General features: G+C 41.4%; 1 protein-coding gene across 3 annotated transcripts; it reads right to left on the bottom strand.

Moving 5' to 3' along the window:
- Positions 1-625: 625 nt before the first annotated feature.
- mapk15 (mitogen-activated protein kinase 15) lies at positions 626-19,304 on the bottom strand. 3 transcript variants are annotated; one of them, XM_054764427.1, is made up of 14 exons: positions 18,733-19,302; positions 13,624-13,722; positions 13,485-13,514; positions 13,250-13,340; positions 13,037-13,167; positions 9,566-9,729; positions 9,099-9,238; positions 8,967-9,024; positions 8,769-8,906; positions 8,601-8,706; positions 8,323-8,536; positions 4,737-4,831; positions 1,290-1,442; positions 626-1,207 (listed from the first exon to the last, which is right to left on the bottom strand). In XM_054764427.1, exons 1-14 carry the CDS (start codon positions 18,820-18,822, stop codon positions 1,013-1,015), a joined length of 1,704 nt encoding a protein of 567 aa, XP_054620402.1. In that variant the 5' UTR covers positions 18,823-19,302; the 3' UTR covers positions 626-1,012. The 3 variants fall into 3 exon arrangements, 2 of the variants coding, with proteins under 2 accessions (XP_054620402.1, XP_054620403.1); XM_054764428.1 differs by lacking the exon at positions 18,733-19,302 and adding an exon at positions 16,692-16,948; XR_008567234.1 differs by having other exon boundaries at positions 1,059-1,207; positions 8,363-8,536; positions 18,733-19,304.
- Between the last annotated feature and the right edge of the window lie 594 nt (positions 19,305-19,898).

Here is a 19,898-nt window from a genome sequence, read left to right as displayed (position 1 = left end):
AGTAATAAATGGAACGCACGATCACTTGCTCACTTAGCAATCATGCTTCCACTACTAGTCCACTAGTTGGACGGGTAGCGCTATACTACTCTCAAATAGTCTTACAAATAATATATTTAATAATTAACGTAATTACGGGGTTTGGTTTGTCGATGTTGACTCGCTGCCACAGGTTAGGTCTCGCAAAGTTCACTTCAGCTTTTCGGAAAAATGGACCGATACTTATGATGGCGGCAGGGATTCCCCGGCGGAAGTCAGCCCGCCCGCCGGCCCCGACGGCGGCCCCCCCAGAGGGCAACTAACAACCGCTATTGGATTGCAGCCCCTGCGCTCGCCGGACCTGCCGTCATCACACGACCCGACGTTTTCCTTTAGGGGATTAAAAAGATCTCCAATGTTCTTGATGCGAGTCACGTGGTTTGTTATCAGGAATCCACACGTTTAAAAACATTTTAGGTAATTAGCTAAATAGTATTAAAATAGCAATGAATAATATTTACTTATAAACATTTATGTACGCTTGCTATCTGTCCAAAACAAACTTTCCTTATACGTCTGTTGGTCATAATCAACAATGTGTTGAGTCAGGCGAGAAAGAAGGGTGAAAACATTAGAAACAGTCTTTTATTATGACGCAGCACTGCAACACCACTTGCTAAGGAATATTTTGGTCATAAGAATGTAAATATCTCAGTGTCAGTGTCAATCAAAAGTCATCTTTATGATTTTTTACATCTCATTTGAGAGATAACGGGTGTAGTTCAACATGAGAAATCATGTTTGTACTCTTTATTTGGCTTCTTAGCATTTCCTAAACACACGTTTGTGCTTCAAAACCTATCAAAATTAACCTTTGCGAGACAAAAAGGAGTATTTCCCGTGAACGAAATGGAAGCTGCAGTCTCACTAAGACACTCTCCTCTTAGTTGCTCCTTCACTGCAACAGCGTGAAGAGAAAACATGTCTCAGACATGCGGAGGAGTTTCCTGCACCCTGGCTGGAGGCGGGTCATCTACTGGTTGCAGGCGCGTGCTTGAAGCAGGTTGTCCAGTTCCGTCTTGCTGATGGTACCGTAGGCCTGGCAATAGCTGCCCAGCTTGGCGCGCGGGTCCCCCGCAGCCGACACGTTGCAGTTATTCTGGAAGACCTTCTTGCTGTAGCGGGGGGCCGGTCGACCTTCGCGGGCCTGAGAGATGGAGCGCTGGTTCTGAGCGGGAAGAAAAATCCAATGATTAGAAGAGCATCCGCAGGTTTTTTTTTTTCACGACTCGCGTCCAGGGTGGCACTACCGGGTTGGCACAGGCGACGCTCAGTCCCGAGGACAGAGGCGTGTCGTTCTTGCGTACCAGCGGGTTGTTCTGGGCTTGGGTGAGCGTCACGGAGAAGGAGCGGCTGTGGTGGGCGGGGGCCGAACGGCCACGCTGGATGATCTGGTCCATGGACTTTTGAGGAGGAAAAGATGTTTAATTTTCCTTCAAACATGCACGGGACATAGGCTACAACGGTGATACTCAACCCTTGGGGGGTCGTGGATCTGTTCTGGATGGGTCACAGACTGCTACTACGCAAAGTATGGAATATACAACTTTTTTTTAAAGTAAATTTGTGGAATATTTTTTATGCATAAACATTTAAATATTTATAAACATTGCACAAGTGTTTTTTTTCTTTATTTCTCTTTATTTTTCTCTTTATTAGTATGATTTATTACATAGTAATATATATATATATATATATATATATATATATATATATATATATATATTACATAGTAATATATATATATATATATATACTGTATATTACATAGTATATATATATATATATATATATATAGCAAAAAAGAACATTCAAATGTGCAATATACAATTCACGTCTGACTTGTTTTGGTGTTTAAAGTAAAATTGAGCCATCTTTTCATAATCTTCCCCCTTGGTATATAAATATTATGCGGTTATAAGAGAAATAATTGCTTTTGTGGCCTTATTTACTGAGATTTTTATAATTAATCTATTATTTTTATTATATATATTATCATTTATATATATATATATATATATATATATATATATAATTATATTCATTTTTAATGTATGCATGACATTATATTCCTTGTAATATGCTGTATTAATAAAATGCCTTAATAAAGTCCTCAAAAATGTAGGATGGACATGTGATTATGGCTGTTAATGTTTGAAAAGATGACATATTCCATTTAAAAAAGCAAAACAAATACATTTGCTTTGTTTGACATCAATGAAAGTGGTCCCAGGATGAGACCATTTGACAAGCCCGGTTCTACAAGGGAGAGGTCAGGTCAAACAGTGTGCAATTTTGAAACATTCAGAATTCAACCAAAATCTTACAGCCCGTGCTGTTCTGGGGTTGTACAAATGTCCAAAGGCCAGACCGCCGTCATGCATGTGGACCTCAGCATGTCTTGCAAGAAGGGCTGTCAAAGTTCACATGTTAATTACGCCTTAACGGAAATGTAACTGGAGCATTGCAGGTATTTTTCATTGTCATTTATACAGCGGTACCTTGGCATACGAATATCCCAACTAACGAGGTTTTTTTATAGATGTGAGCCGTCTCTCGGCTGATGTTTTACTTTAAACTGCGAGCTAAAATTTGGGTCAGGAGCTGCTATTTAGCGGCTATTGGGGGTTTGTGTTGTGTGACGAAGGCGGAAGTGGGCGAGCACACACCGTGCTCAATGAGATGAGATGGCAGTAAAGGCTCGCGAGCGAATTTATTAGCATCATTACTTATTGGCGCTTTATTAGCGTTCGTGCTTGAATTGCTGTGTTTGTCAAAGGTGACAGAACACAAGTTGCATGCTGAAAGACCCGCGGTGTCATACTTTCACGTGGTTGAAGTGGCCAGACTAACAACAGTGTGATAGTGTGTAAAAGAGTGTGTGTGTGTGTGTGTGTGTGTGTGTGTGTGTGTGTGTGTGTGTGTGTGTAAAAGAGCGTTTGGAAGTCTAGTATAAGCTTTAGCCTGACTGTACTACAGTACACGAGCGCAGTCCTACTTTTGGAAACTACTGACTGTTCTCCAGCACTTTATTTTCTCTAAGTTGACAATATTTATTTTTCTAACAGCCTGTTTTCGTTCCACAAAGTTGGTGTGTGTGTGTGCGCGCGCAAACCTTTATTGTAATGTTCGTCACAGTGATATGTATTAAATGTGAGTGATGGACAGTTTACCTTACCACTGTGTTGTTGTACAGTACATTGTGTTTGTTTTGTTATACATTGAGCTCCATTTTGTGCTGAGCTGTTATTAAAAAAGTTTAATAAACAAAAATGTGCATAAAGCAAATGCATGCAGTCTCATGTTGATAGGTGCATTAAAAGCTTTAAAATGATTTTTTTTCCAAAGGCACACTTATTATTAGGGATGCTCTGATCAGGGTCGATCAGTGAGATCGTCCAATGTCGATCACATGGATTAACACTTTTCAACTTATTTACAGTATGTGGTGTTGGCCAGGGGGCCGTTAGACAATTCCAAGGGTCCCTGGCAAACAGGTCATTATTTAAAAAATACAACTTTTTGCCTTTATTTGTGTGAAAGGATTTTTGTACTACGGTATTTGACACAAACCTCAATTTAACTTGATGCACGTTTTGGATGTGTGGTGATTAAGTTAAAAGAGAATAAATACGGGTGTCCAGGTTGCAGAGGTGTCCAACTTTCATCACTATTAGAGCTGTCGACTATTTGTCAGTCTTTATGCCATTTTGCGCTCATTTGTCATTCCAGTATGTAAAAGGCATGAAGTCTGAATTCAACACTTAATTCAAACTAACCGCATTGCTTGTTTGTTTTAAAAACAAAATGTCACTGTGGTAAAAAGTCACATTTGGAGTCCGGAGACCAGAAGCAAGCTAGCTAGCTGGCTAGCGGCCGCCAATGACAGCTAGGCAAAGCGCGTAAAGAAAGACGCAAGAAGAGCAATAGGTTTGATAAGGGAGTGATGAAACAGGCTCCATGGATTGGTGTAGCCTGTCAGACTGAGTCTGACGTGCGTCCCTTGTCTGCTCAATACGGGTGATGCAACCCCTCGTGACACAGCACACGTGTAGGGTTTGCCGCCACGCGCCGATCACTTTTTGCCATCGGCTTTGAAAGACATTTGTCGGCACATTTTTATGGAAATCGGCCGACACTGATCGGTGGCCCATCGATTGGAGCATCCCTAGTAATTCTAGAAAATACTTGTTTCCATCTGAGATTGCCATTAATTACAAGCTAACTATGAACAAAATGCAATTAATCATCATTTAATATTTTAATCAACTGACCTCAGTACTTGCAAGAGCATGAAAAGTGCTTCTTCTTGAGCTTTTTTTGGGGGTCAATACTCCATCCTGGAGGCGGCGGCAGCGATGCCACGACAATGCGGTGATAGGTGACGACAACCACAGAAACGGGACAAGGTAACGCGGCACGCGTGTCTGTCCTGGCTGCTCAGTACGACAGCGAGACACCAAAACAGGTCCTATGAACCTAACTAATGTCTGATATACGTAGAATTACTATATTATTATATTTGCTTCAACAGCCAGTGTGCTCCCATCTACATTAACAAATACTTTTCACAGCTTCTGTTTCCACTTGTACAACAGGTAGGTATATCAAAAGTGACTTAAAATAACTTTTTTTTCATATTTCCATGATTTCTTCTTAATAATAATAATATCCGTGATGCCGGCGTCTCATCTTACCGTGTGGGCTCTGACGCCCTCTGTTGGCGAGGTGCTTGCGCTGCCACTGGCGGGCCCTGCTGCTCTCCTGCCCGCGCTGGTCTGGACCAAACCACCTGAGTCAGCAAAGTCACACGTTAGTTCCGCTCAACGAAGGTCCGAAGGTCCTGTGTTTGATCCCCCAGAGCGGGCAGCGTGAAGCAGACAGTTTACACTTTATGTTGTTGTGAATTTCTCACACATTTCCACAGCGCACAATTATTCAAGTTTGTTCTTTGGCTTATAAAATGTGTCTTTCATTCTTTGCACTTGACGTGGTTCTTCTACAGATGTTTGTGCAACCTTTCCAAATGGCATCGTTGTCAGTATCCAGCAAGCTGGATTCCTATTTGTCAACTTAGTAAAGAGCGTCAGTCAAACTCCTTCCCACCATGGGCCACATCACAGTCGTGGTTACCCCGAGTGTGAAAGCATATTCACGTATCGTCACCTCATGACGCTGCGATTCATTTCATGAGGATGAGGATTTTTTTTACCTTGTATTGTTTTACCAACAGACTTCCACTGAAGGTGCCAAGCGCTAACTTGACAATACAACCAATCCATCATTCATTTCAAAATGGTTTTCACAATAAATAACACAAGGACACACACAAGGTCACAAGGACGTCTCAGATGGCGGCACAATCAAGTGCTGAGGAAGCTTGCAGAGCACCTGGAGACAAGAAGAACAGCTGCTAACACAACAGCAAGCGGCCAAACGACTAGCATCTCCTTCGTACAACCAGGGGAGACCCAGGAAAAGGCGCAGGGCAGTCAGGCAAGATCATTGCTAACTCCTGGGAAGGCGTGGGAAATGCGTGTCGACCTGGACAGGCAGCTCATCTTCCCAAGCGAGATTGTGCAATCAACCCTAAGACCAGACATCGTGATGTGGTCCACAGCTGCCAAGCGGGTCCTCATCATTGAGTTAACTGTGCCGTGGGAAGAGGGAATACCATCTGCACACGAGACCAAGCGGCTCAAGTACACCGAGCTGGCAGCAGAGTGCAAAGAGGAAGGGTGGGCAGCATCCATCCACCCAGTGGAGGTCGGGTGCAGGGGCTTCGTTGGCAGGTCAGCGATCCAGCTTCTCCGCGCTCTAGGAACAACAGGGGCAAAACTACAGCGAGCAATCAAGGAGCTAGCAGAAGAGGCCGAAAAAGCAAGCTACTGGTTGTGGTTAAGGAGGAAAGATAGCAGATGGGGTCAGACACCCCAATAGGGTTGGATGCAGGGAGTGGTAGGGAGACGTCCCAAGATGCCACTTGCCCCCCCCACCTGGAGATGTACTGGCTAGGGGGCGAAACATCAGTGAAAGGTGGCACCAGCTGACGATCCTGCATCTGACCCAAAGTGCACTGGAGGAGGTGCGACAGGCAAAATGTCCAGCAGGAAATACCATCTCAACCTGTATATACTACTGACACATTTTCTGTCAAAAATGACACAACAAATACATTTAACAAGAAAGATTAAGCGTCTTTGATTTTTTATAATTATTTTATTTTATGATAATTTTTTACCCAACATATTTCTTCAAAATACATTTAACAAATATATATTGTTATATTAAAAATGAATAAAAAAAACATATCTATATTTAAAAAGCACACAAAATAAAATGTGAAAATACAGTATCTAAAATTATTTTATTTTCTAATATATTTTTACCCTACATACTTTACTTTAAACAAATTTAATTTTTAAAATATTAAAAATAAATTTAAAATATACCAAATAAAATTTAAAATGTATTACACAGTATTAAAATTATTCTATTTAAAAAAATTTTTTTTACCCCAAATATTTTTTTTAAATGAAATTTTTTGAAAATATGAAAAATAGATCCAATAAAAATAGAACTATATTTAAAAGTACACAAAATAAAATCATTAATGAAAAACATAAAATGCAGCATTAAAACTATTTTATTTTCTAATAATTTATTACCTAGTATATTTTTAAACATATATTATTAAAATCATATATTAAAAATAGAATTAAAAAATATACCTGTATATAAAAATTACACTAAGTGCATTTTCACTTAGCATCCCAAATTTTGCCTTGGCTTGCATTCGCCTGCTTGTTTAGCGTCCAAAATACCATCTGGTTTGTTTACGCCACCATCTTGGATCATACGCACAAGATGTGATCGCACAATACACTGTGGGCACACTGTGGGCACACCGTGGGCACACCGTGGGCACACCGTGGGCTGCGGGCAATCTTTTAGAGCAGAAATACATTTAACAAAAAAGATTGCAAGTGTCTTGGATTTTTTTTTATTATATTAATTTCTAACAACTTTTTACCTAATATATATTTTTGAATTAATTTTAAAATATATATTTTTAAATATAAAAAAATAGCTTAAATAATAAAAGTATATAAATTTATATTTAAAAAGTCCACAAATAAAATTCTTACTAAAAAATATAAAATACAATACATATAAAAATATTTAGATGATCTTTTTTTTAAGTGTCTCTTTGACTGACATTATTTCCAGGCTTTCAGGGGCCAATATTTTCTATATTTATAGTATGAAGTAGATCTTTGGGACTTGGACATCCTCCCTCACTCTTGAACAAGACCCCGACGTACTTAAACTCCTCCACTTAGGGCAGGATCTTATCACCCTCAAGCACCCTGCCGAGAGCGTAGAGTTGGTCCACAGTTCCACGATTGGGACCAAAACCACACTGCTCCTCCTGAATCAGACATTCAACTATCCAGCGCACCCTCCCCCTTCTTGAAAAGGGGGGCCACCACTGTGGTCTGCCAATCCAGAGGCACCGCATCTGATGTTCATGCCATGCCGTGTCAACCAAGACACGCCCACGGCATCCAGGGCCTTGAGGAATTCCGGGTGGACCTCATCCACCCCCAGGGCCCTGCCACTGAGGAGCTTTTTGACCACCTCGGCAATCTCAGCCTCAGACGCAGGACCCACGATGGAGTCCCCAGGCACTGCTTCCTCATTGGAAGACGTGTGGGCGGGATCGCTGATGTTGACGTTACGTATACAACTATACATTTAGTTTGATAGATTTTTGCAAATTGTGGTTGCAGCAGAATAATGTGTTTATTTTGCTCATTGATGGTTTTGTGGCTTTGTTTCATTTGTAATTATTGTTGCATCATTTTCTGCATGTCAAATATAATTATTGTCTATAAAACTGCTTTGCGTTCACATTAACAGATGAATTGTTTTTTCATTATTTTCTTTGGGAACATTTGCTTTGGTTTGAGTCCGTTTTGGTTTGAGTGGGACCTTCTGGAATGGCTTCAAGACGCTGAGCAAGGCACCACTTTATTATTTTCATGATTTCATATTTTGTTGTTTCTAATAAATCTGGACCCTTTTTCTCGAACATGGCATATTGTAGTATGTGTGTCATTTTGTGTTAATTAGTGAAATGTGTGCAGTAGAGGGAGCATGACGTGAGGATAAGCTTGAGGAAGAGGTGCTGCATGTATTGGTATCGTTTGGTATCGGTATTGGTATGAGCATGTGTAATGGTAATATGGAGCGCGTGTACTAAGTTGTGTGTAAACCTACTTTGAGTGTGCGTGATGGGGTTGTACGTGGATTTGCTCACGGCAGGGTTCTCTGACGGGGGGGGCGGCGGTGATGCGTTCGCCTCTTCTGTCTTTGCTCCCTGGTTGTCGTTGGTCGCCTTCCCTGCTTTGTCCTTCACGTGGTATTTCCTGTCCCTGCCGGCGCTCGTGTCTTTGGGGTGGATGAACGTGAGCGTCCTCCTGTCTCGGATCATCTGCGAGGAGAACGTGGTTATCAAGCATCCTTCTCTGGCCTCGGAAAAGATTCACTTTCCATACCTCATAAAGTTTGTTGCGGTATTGCTCCACAGATAATTGCACGTCGTCATCCAGCGGCAGCGTCACGTCGTAGGTGAGAGCAGGCTCCTTGGCTGGATTATGGAACCTCCAAAGACAGGAAGAGGTCTTCATAGGCTGCCACTTCTTCACTTCAATGGCTTATAGTACCTGGCCACGTAAGGATGCTGCAGGGCTTTTTCTGCAGTCAGCCTCTTGTCCGGGTTGAACACCAGCAAGCCCTTCAGCAGGTCCAGAGCGTCTGGAGGTACTGAAGACTGCAGGAGCTCCTCCAAAGGCACTTGTGGCCTGGTGATCGAAGAAAGGGATGACAGATGCACCATCACACTCACACGCAAACCTTCTTACTTCAGCAACATCTTCTGGATGAACGATGACCCGATTTCCGACTTGACGGAGAGGAAATCTGCAAAAGAACGAGCGCGTTAAAAGAATAACGCTTGCAAGTAAGAACGCTCGCTTCAAGAAGGGGGGAGGTACCATCTGGGGAGGGGTGCGGGATGGCGCTCATGATCTTCTCTATTTGGTTGATGGTGGACGTCCCGGGGAACAAAGCCTTCCCCAGCAGCATCTCGCCCAGGATGCAGCCCAGACTCCACATGTCCACACCCTTTGTGTACCTTTGGACAACACAAATACAGTGTGTGTGCATGTGTGTGCACTCGTTTTTCTATCTCGGTGGGGACGTCAACCTGACTACACACTTACCCGATGGGGACCTGCGTCACCGTGGGGACCAAAAATGAGGTCTCCTAGGGCCTTAAAACTGAGAATAAACGCGCCTCATGAAATGTCCTAAAAGTGTCCTCATTGGGTTACACACGGCAAACGCGGGAAAGTGTGTGAACACTGATGCGCTCCTGGTGGACACACACTGGTACTGCAGTCCCCGCGTAGTTCAACCGGCATGCGTGTGCGCGCCCATGTGTGTGTTGCAGGCAGCATACCTGGTGGAGCCCAGCAGGATCTCAGGAGCTCGGTACCACCTGGTGGCCACATACTCCGTCAATGCCGGGTTCCCGCTGTCCTCTTGGACCTGGTTGAGGGATCGGGCCAGGCCGAAGTCGCACAGCTTGACTACGCAGTCCGAGTCCACCAGCACGTTGGAAGGCTGCGTGCAAACGTTCATGAATTCTCGTCTTTATCTGCACTTTGCTTGCTTCCCTCAGACTTCCCCTAAATCAACAATAACTTTTCTGTCTCTGAGTGCGGGAGGACACTTTAGGGAGGTACACACTGAGTTCCTGGTACCGGAGGTGCTACTGATACCTGATAAAGGCAACCTTGAGAGGAGTTTCACATTCCCTTATAATAGGTGGATGCATGCATATCCTTTCATTTTGCTCAAGGTGCAAACTTAAGAATTGACCCCAGAATGACTAGAATACTAAATTCTCACCAGAATACACAACCTTTGCTGCCACTTTGATATTTTGGAAGGCACACATCCTAATAAGTTGCATATACAGGGTATACTGTATATACAAAATCATCCCTCACAATATCATGGTTCCATTATCGCTATAAGAGATGAATTCATAAGTGATGGCTGTTTGGTGGTAGACTGTGAAAGAATGTGTTTCTATTGCTGTGAAGGTTTTGTTATGAAAATGTACTAAACGCTCACACATTTTCACGTGTGAGAATGTGATGTGACCATGAACGCGAGCAGCTGCATTTTGCAGCATCAGGTAATCTATATATGTTATCACCCACTTTATAAATATATCATTGTTGTACTCTTGTGCATAGAAGGGAACAAGCAGGCCTGTGAGGGGAATCAAAGGGATCAGTCTTGTGTAACTCGGAGACATGGAGGAGGTTGAGGTGCTCAAGGTCTTTTGCTCCTTTTCGCAGGATGTGATGTTAGAAAATTAATTAAACCACACATGTATGATATCACTACACTGACGCACACACTTAGATAGAGACACCGAGTTCAGCTGTAGTAGGCCCCTTCCTTGAGAAGCTGAACTCTCCTGTAACTAGGGAACGCCCAATTGCAAATAAAGAGAGGTTTTTCGGAGGAGCGTAACCAGAGCGGTATGGGATACAACTCTGGTGCGTCCCTCCGTTTCTCCTCGCGAGTGAGACAATCTTGCCGTGGTTGAGTCTGTTTCTTTGAGTAGTTATACAGTCCAGCACTTGTCTTGGTTATCTGTAACGATTTCCCTGACATAGACTATGGTCTATTATTAGCCAAAACATGTGGGAATACGAGTGATATGTAGTATTGTGGTCACTAGGTGGCAGTAATGACAGAACATTGACACGTTAGCTTACATGACATTGCCTTAACACTGCATGAAGTCCTGAAGTCAGCCATGGCATGTCCCACATCATAGAGTAAGTTTCTGGCTTCTTAACTCTTTCAATGACAAGACGTTTATTGACGTCTTTTCAAAAAGTAACGTTGACTGCCAAAGACGTCTATTGACGTCTTTTCCTTTATTTTTGCGGGGGCTACATATCAAAGTCTTATTCATCTTGTGTGTGAATTTGTAACTTGTAGGCAATGTATTTCTGTCCCAGTAGGGGGCAACAGTTACATCCCTCGATGGAACCAATGAATAGGAGTGTAAAGGTGACTATAGGGGTGTTATTTCATGTCTACAGGGCTCTAATAATATTTAAAAGCATATTCAGAAAGTCATAAACAGGTTTTCTATGCTCTAACCACAAAAATATTCAATTAATTAACATTGAATATTGTGATTGTGGAAATGTATTTAACATGGTCGGGTATGAAACCAATTAACCGCCATAAACGAGGGACGATTGTACATAGAGTGCAAGAAAAAAGTGCATCTCAGCTTTATCATACCGGTGAAAAAGCAGATTATTAATATCAACATCACTCTTTGCTGTTTTTTTCCCTATTTTTTTTGTGTTTTCCAAATATTTCATAGCGTATATTTTGTTCTTGTGATTATGACTTCATTCCCGTAATATTTAGACTTTATTCCCGTAACACTATTTCTTTTTCCGCAGCCTAATTTTTGTTTGTTTTTCATAATATTTCAACTTTAAAAAATATATTTTTTTCTCTAATATTTATTTTTAAAAATACGTTTTTTTTTTGTTAAGTATTAACTTTAATTCTTTAATATAACTTTTTCCCCAAACTAATTTTCAAAAAATTACAACTTTATTTTGTTTGTTTGTTCCTCATAATATTACAACTTAAAACCAATTAACATGTTTTCTCTAATATTTCAACTTTATGTTAATAAAAACTCAACTTTCTTCTTGTACGTTTTCTTCTCCCAGGTTTTGACTTTATGCTTGTAAAATGACAGCCTTTTGTTTTTCTGCAGTCGTCAGCTTTTTTCCCCACGACTATTTCAGCTTCCTTCTTGGAAACTTTCTTCCTGTAATTCTGATTTAAATTTTGACTTTATCCTGTGAACAACTTTTTCTCCAAACTAATTTTCTAAAAATGACAAGCGGTTTCTGATAATATTTAAAAAAGCATCCTTTGTCTTGAATATTTCCACTCTGTGATTAAAATGACATTACCTTTCCTCACAATATTACAAGGTTCTTCTCGTAAATTTGCACATTTCTTCACGTTTTTTTCTCCTAAGATTTTTATTTTCCAACAATTTCAGCTTTTTTCTTGTACATTTTCTTCTCACCATTATGACTTTATTCCCATAATATTTTGCCTTTATTCTCATAACATTGGAAATTTTTCCCCGACATCATTTTCCAAAAATGTGCTGATTTGGTAAAACTTTCCAACGGCTAAAATGATGCAAAAAAGCCAACAATAACCTTCTACCCAAAAACGTAAAACACTTACTGTATTCTCAACCAGAGAGGAGAAATATGATCTTAGGGAAACATTAGACCTAAAACACTTCTATGCACGGACTACACTAAAAACCTTCAGCATTTCTGTGTGTAGAATCAAGTTGCGGAACTCAAACAATGCGCTAAAATGAGCAATTTCAAGAAACAGTACAAGCAGTTGACGTTTATAAAGTACAAGGAAGAAGACCCCTGAACCGCTGTGCACGTACAATGCTATGTCTAAGTCTCTTCATTTCTGGTGAGTACACTGTCATTACCGTACTCACTCGTGGTCAAAATGTATCTCTGTCAACTATTTCATCAGCTATAATCAGTTCCTTACCATCATTAAGTGGGTTGTACCTTGAATAAATGTATTGCAACTGATGTGGAACGGACGGGGGGTAGGATTAAATAAGCTTTGCTTCTTCCTACTCCTTTTTTGGACATGTGGAACTGTGAATTGTGTTATTTGATATACTCCGGTGTAACTTGTGTGCATGTTCTAGATGAATTAAACCATTGACCCAATGTGGCCCATGAGTCAAAAGGTTTGCCCACCCCTGGTGTAAGGAGGGCTTTGCATGCTTGAGGAGCGGTGCGTGGGACAGGTAGGTAGGTACCTTTTGGTCTCGGTGGATGACGTTTCCAGAGTGCAAATATTTAACGGCTTTGAGCAGCTGGTACATGACGTAACGCTTGTGGATGTCCTTCAGCAGCGTTCCTTTCTTTATGACCGCGTGCAGGTCGCTGTCTGCATCAAATACAAAACAATGCTTGTCGGCTTTCAATGCAAACGTGTCATCCATGATGACCAAGTGCAAGCGGGTACGCACCCATGTATTCAAAGATGAGATAAATATCTTTATCATTCTGCGCCCGCACCACATTTTGAAGCTTGATCACGTTGGGGTGGTTTCCAAACTCCTGCAAACAGTGCCTCTTATTTTGGAAAGGAAAGTTGTGGCTGCTAGTTGAAGGTTAACAGGCTGACCGAGAGCGTGTCAAGGTTTAGCACACAGCTGTGAAGACTTTATGTAACTGACTAAACACTGCACTCAGGCGTCCTACCTGCAGGAACATCACCTCTCGGAACGTCCGCTGCAGGCAAAAAGAATACAATCAGCATACTTCACCACCACACACACACCACAGCACTCATACCATGCATTTGTGCGCTAGCTGGTGTTTGAAGCAGCAAAACACACACCTGAGCATCCGTCTTGTTCCGGAAGGCATCGAAAATCTTCTTCACGGCCACAACCTCGCCCGTCTCCCTGTCCACCGCCTTCCACACGATGCCATACGCCTGCGACACAGACAATACATCACATGCTGCTAAAGCCATGCCCACCGATGCGCTCGAATATGTGCTTATTTCTAATTCAGTATAATCCCCGAACGCCCGATCCCAACAACACACGAGAGGCAAGAAGAGGTGATGATGCAACTCTCCACCAATGCATTTAACTTCAGAGCCATTTTAAGCCATAAAAACGGCCACAAGGTGGCAGAAGTACATTTGACAAGAACCCGGCATGGAACGAATGAGTTAATTATCATCCATATGATGCCATGCTCCTGCAACACACACAACACATAACATGCTACGAAAGCCACGCCCACTGATGTGCTCTAATGTATGCTAATTTCTAATTTAATTAAAATAATAAAATAGTTGTCCCTCGCAATATTTGATTATCGCTCCCTCACTATGTTGTGGTTGTTCAGACATTAATGAATAAATGATAGCTATTTGGTGGTAGACTATGGTCTATTATTAGCCAAAACATATTGAAATACAAGTCATATGTAGTATTGTGGTCACTAGGTGGCAGTAACGACACCAAACATTGAGACATCAGCTTCCATGACATTACCTTAACACTGAAGTCATGAAGTCAGCCATGGCATCTTCCACATGATAGACTGAAAAAAGTTTATCCTCCCATTTTGTGTGGAAGTGGTACATTTTTGGCTTAAGTTTAGAAAAAATACATTCCAGCCTAACTGGTGAGCTCGCTAGCTAGCGGCCGTCTTGAGTCCCTGCAGCATAAGAGTTGCAGTGTGTTGTAAACAATGAATACTAGGAATGTAAAGGTGACTATAGGGGAGTTATTGCATGTCTACGATGCTCTAACAATGTTGAAAACCGTGTTTAGACAGTCATAAACTGGTTTTCTATGCTCTAACTACCAATATATTCCATTTATTACCATTGAATCCTATATCGCAGTCGGGTCTGGAACCAATTAACCGCTATAAACAAAGGATGACTGCATATACATAGTCATTATTTTTGTTACAATTGAAGTGCATTTAGGGTGTTGAGAAAAAATAAAAAAAATTAATCTGTTATGTTTTTATAACAGTTTTGGAAGAGGACTTTTTTTGTCCTATTGGGACCTCCTAAAAGGGTCTGGGTCAGTATTTCATGAAAAAAAAAAACTCTTGAGAAAAATCATGGCGGATGACGTAACATCCAAAATTATGAGCAAAAAACAAGCAAAACTGTACCTGAAAAGAAAAAAAATCCTTCAGGATCCCATAGGGTTTGCCCATGAAATGCCCATTTGGTTCAACAATATTACTGTTTTTGCTTCGAAAAGTTCACACAATGAAGGAGTTCTTTTCCATATAATAAATGTTGGGGGTCTGGGGCTCTAGGTCAAAGATCAGGCTTGACTAGACATGAGATTAGTAAGGAATAAAAGTGATTTGGATGCTCGTTTGTTTTTTGTTTTTTTGCAGGGTCACATTCCAAATTTGACAACGTGTTGTATTCTTTATTTTTTTAATTATTTTTTTTTTTTTTTTTTTTTTTTTTTTTTTTTAAAGGGACAGTGTACATTAATCAACATTTCTTTGCAGAAAGTAAATGCACCCGAGTTAGCCGAAAGGCTAATTTTCATCGGCAGTCCCTTTGCCAGATGGTTATAGACCCAACAAAACAAAACAACAAAAAATAAACCATACACAACAGACAGAAATACAGTCGGCATTACATATCACCACAGTACAAGTTATATAATAAAATTAATAAAAAACAAAATGAAAATTATAATACAAACACCGCCAAGCCAGCCATATTGGCTACCTTACTGTTTACATTTCATTTGTTCACTACCTGACACAGGTAAAATAATGGTAGTACCAGTGATACTGCTAGTGCACACATCTTTGCCATTCAACAAGCCAGTTCTTAGCATTGAGTTTAAAAGAGTGATATGATGAAGATTCTATGACTGATTGTGGTACTGCATTCCATTGATGGGATGCTCTAAATGAGAATACAGCCTGGCTAAATCTGGTTTTCCTGATTGGGATTGTGCAATCTTTTTTGGTGGCACCTCTGGTGGCCCTGGTAGCAGAGGACCGAAATGTTATGAAACCGGATAGTGGAAGAGGAGCATCATTACAAGCATTTTTCAATGCATTTTTATCAGACAATAGAAAACATTAATTTTAGCATTTCAGGGTTTCATTTTGTTGACAAATTTGTCATATTTACTGTTGATGTACTGTTTACTGAGATTGGACCATTTTCCCATTGTACTGTAGGCGAGTGTTTCCTCCTGGAAAAAGTCTTATAGATTTCCCATTATATGCACCATTTTTAAACACATTGCAATTAGACAATATAAACATGCATTTTCTCATTTCAGGGTTGCATTTTGTTGACAAACACTGACATCATTGACTCAAATGGGCATTTAAGCGGTTAATACAGTCAAACCTGTCTTAGCGGCCACCTGTATAGAATGGCCACCTGCCTATAGCAGCCACTGAAAAATCCCCCCCAGCAAATTTACATGTTATAGACCCTGTGTATAGCAGTCACCCGTCCAACGCGGCCAGCGGCCACCCATTTTGTCTCCCTTGGTCAATATCTGACTGCATATAGCGGCCAAATTACCTACTTAAGTAGAAGCTTCATGCACGAAAAAAGTTTTGTTTTTCAATCAATGAAGCCGTCGTGTGTAGACTTTAATTACTGAGTCCTAGCTCAGTCACAATCATTCACAAGATCCACACAAACTGTCAGTTGTTCCACATAAAAAAGCCGTCTTCTTTTGACCTTGCTATTTCCTGGTCAAACATGTAACTTTAAGAGCATTTGCACCAAAACATTACCGCAAAGTAGGCTGGGAACAGGACGTGCGCCCAGCGACGCTACAATAATAAAAAAAAAAAAAAACATACGCTAGCATGCATGCGGCAGCGGGAGCAAAACTGAGTTGGGTTGTACTTAATTGAAGTATTTTAGAATGTACTCACGTTATTTTTCATCAATCCTCATCCACAAATCCATCAAAGTCCTCATCTTCTGTATTCGACACAAACAAAGCCGTCTTCTTTTCCGTTCGCTACTAGTCTGTTAACTTGTCAGTGTTATTCAGCTCCGAAGCAAAGAAGGAAACTTCTCCTGTTGCTTCTGCCAACTTTATTTATTGAACGCGGCCACCAGACAGCAGCTCAGAACACACACACATCTCTCAGCATCGTCTCTCCTTCCTGCTTGCCCACAAGGCAAAGGTTAAACAAGCCCCACTACATAGCTGTCCAGCCAATGCCTGTAAGAAATGACACCGTTTATTTCCTGGTGTGCACTGGTCAATACTGTAATGCCGCTTGTTGTGGGGAAGGAGAGACTCACGTCGCCGATGCACTTTAATGGCTTTATTAACAGCGGAGAACACTGCAGGACTTTACATCCACGCCAACATAAACACACTTCCCAACTCTCTCCAAACTCACAGCTAGCACTGAGCCTAGCTCTCCTGCTCGGGACGCCCACCGTCACTTCCCGTCACTTCCTGATGAACTAAAGCTGTAATGACACTCTGCCGTATAAAAAGTAAAATATTAAAAACAAGCGTAAGACATTACTAGCACAGCTTGGTTCTGTGGGTGGTGGATATATTCTATCAGTTATTATTAAGCCTCTAGCTTCCTTTTAGTAAGTAAAAACCTTGGCTATGATTGCACTACATTGTCATGTAGACCTACAAAGTACACTTGGAAGAACAAGAGGTGAATAAATGTATTGCAACTGATGTGAAACTGATGAGGGGTAGGATTAAATAAGCTTTGCTTCTTCCTACTCCTTTTTGGACATGCAAAATTGTGAATTGTACTATGTGATGTGCTACTGTTTGACTCATATGCATGTTCAGGATTAAAACCATGAACCATGATAATAACAAGCCTAGTAGTGCTGTACAACTTTTATCCACAGTTTGCAGTGCCCTCTACTGGTCAACATTATTATTATTTTTTTCCTTTTTTTTTTTCCCCTCTACTGGTCAACATTCAAACTGGACGCCAACCTGTCTATAGAGGCCACCTGTCTATAGCGGCCACTTTTGCTGACTCCCTCTAGTGGCCGCTATAGACAAGTTTTGTTTGTATATGATAAAAAAAAATTGACATGTTTTTTTTTTTTTTTTTTTAAAGAAGAAAATGTGAATGTTTTTTTATAGCAGTTTTTTGGGAGGGGACTTGGAATCTGGCCCTGCAAAAAAATAACAAATCACCCAAATAAATTTTATTACTAATCTTATGTCCAGTTAAGCCTGATCTTTGACATAGAGCCCCAGGCCCCCCAGCACTTATTGAGCCCCAGTCCCTCCAGCACTTATTGAGCCCCAGCCCCCCCAGCATTTATTATAGGAAAAATAACTCATTCATTGTTTGTGTACTTTTCAAAGTAAACACACTGACATTTAAAAAAAGAAAAGAAAAGGGAGGTGGCTTTTTTTTTGTCCTCTGGGGACCTCAGTGGGTGGTAAATTAAAGGAACCCGGAGGGGCCAACTCAACATAACAAACACACAACCCTTTATTACTCTGTCTTAACTATAAAAGTGTGAAACTAGTCAAAGCTGCATTCCCCTCAGATGAGACTAGTTATTACTAGGTTTCTAAACAGGTTCAACAGCTGTGTAGCATGACACAACCGATCCCCCCCTCCTCCCCCCCACCCCCACGCCTTTCTTTACACCCTACCCTGACATGACCCTCTGCCAATAGGATGAAAGAATGTGTCTCTGTGAGCAAAGTGGCTATGATGGAAAGAATCGTCTTTTCTTTTTTTTTTTAACTATGTGTAAAAGTGGGGAAAGTTCCCTCAAAGGAAAAAAAGCGTGTCCTTCCAAAGTAAATAAAAAGGAGACAGGGAGTCTGGAAAACACCAAAAAAACTTTTAAAAACTCAAGTCTGGGGCAGATAAACAACAATCATAATAAACAAAGAGAGAAGCAGGATGATGCATTCACGACCCCCTTGATAAATGTAAAGTATCCATTAAAGTCACTCACCCCTTTGCCAAGTCGTTTCCTTATTTCATATTTCATGGATATGTGCTCCTCCACTTCGGGCATGCTGGCTGATTTCAAACTTTTGCTCATCTTGAACACTTCCAAGTCAAACGTTTTTTAATGTTGTTTTGTTAGCGCTTTAACGATATTTTAAACCGATGACAACAAAGTGGCCGCTGTTAACCGGAAGTGGTGGCGATTTGGCATCCGCGGCGGTTGTTATTGCACCTTTTCCTGCGCCATAGTATCTAGATTTTAGCGTCTTTTTGTCCTTGGAAGTGAAAGTGTTTGGTGGAGTGGCAGCACGTTTGCTTCCAGTTAAACGAAAGCCACCGGTGGGGAGGAAGCAGGTGGAGCCATTTCACGTCCGGAAGCAGGGCGACAAAATCAGCGTTTTTAAAGAAACGCTCTTCACGTCCTTCCTCACGGACAGTCCGGACCACATCGCTGCCGCCGCGGGTCGTGGCGTGTACGGACGAGCCGAACCGGTGGGGTTTTGTCGTTACTTGTCGTCCTGGAAACGGCCCGTTGCTTGCCTCTTAAAGGGCTAGCAAACCACAGCACCGGCGCTTCCGGGTACGTCACGTGGGCGCTGTTGTCATGGCGATTAGTGTATGAGAGAGGAGACGTGTTTTTATCATTCTAAGGGATTCATGCTCCTAAAAATGATCCCTTCATACATCAGTTACTCTGCTAAGTCATGCGGTGCTTTTTAAAGAGGATACACGGAAATACAACCTAATAATGCACAATGTCATGTAAATATTTACAAAAAAATATTTAAAAGTTGAACAAATATCTTTCCATCTAAGTCTAAATCTGATAATACACACATTGAAGTACCATCCATCAATCAATTTCCGATACCGCTTCTCCTCATTTGGGTCGCGGGGCATGCTGGAGTCTTGTGCTGCCTGCCCCTGTGGGCCCGTTGGCTTTCTGGCAGTGGGGGCTCGGTCTGGCTGTGTGGGGCGGTGGTGGGAGGCAGTCCCTCTCCTTTCATGCATTCTCAGTGACAATTAAACGTTCACACATTTGCGCACCTTTATATACACGAAGACATGCACACATACAGAGATGCCTGTACACACGTACATATGCACACTCATAATACACACGTACTTCTCCACATTACTGAGTTAACCAGGATGTTATTATGTTGTTGC

Source organism: Dunckerocampus dactyliophorus, chromosome 20 (genome assembly GCF_027744805.1).
Source record: "Dunckerocampus dactyliophorus isolate RoL2022-P2 chromosome 20, RoL_Ddac_1.1, whole genome shotgun sequence".
In the NCBI taxonomy this organism is placed as follows: Eukaryota; Metazoa; Chordata; class Actinopteri; order Syngnathiformes; family Syngnathidae; genus Dunckerocampus; species Dunckerocampus dactyliophorus.
Note: the sequence above shows the minus strand (reverse complement) of the source record. Positions and strands in the feature narration are given on the sequence as shown.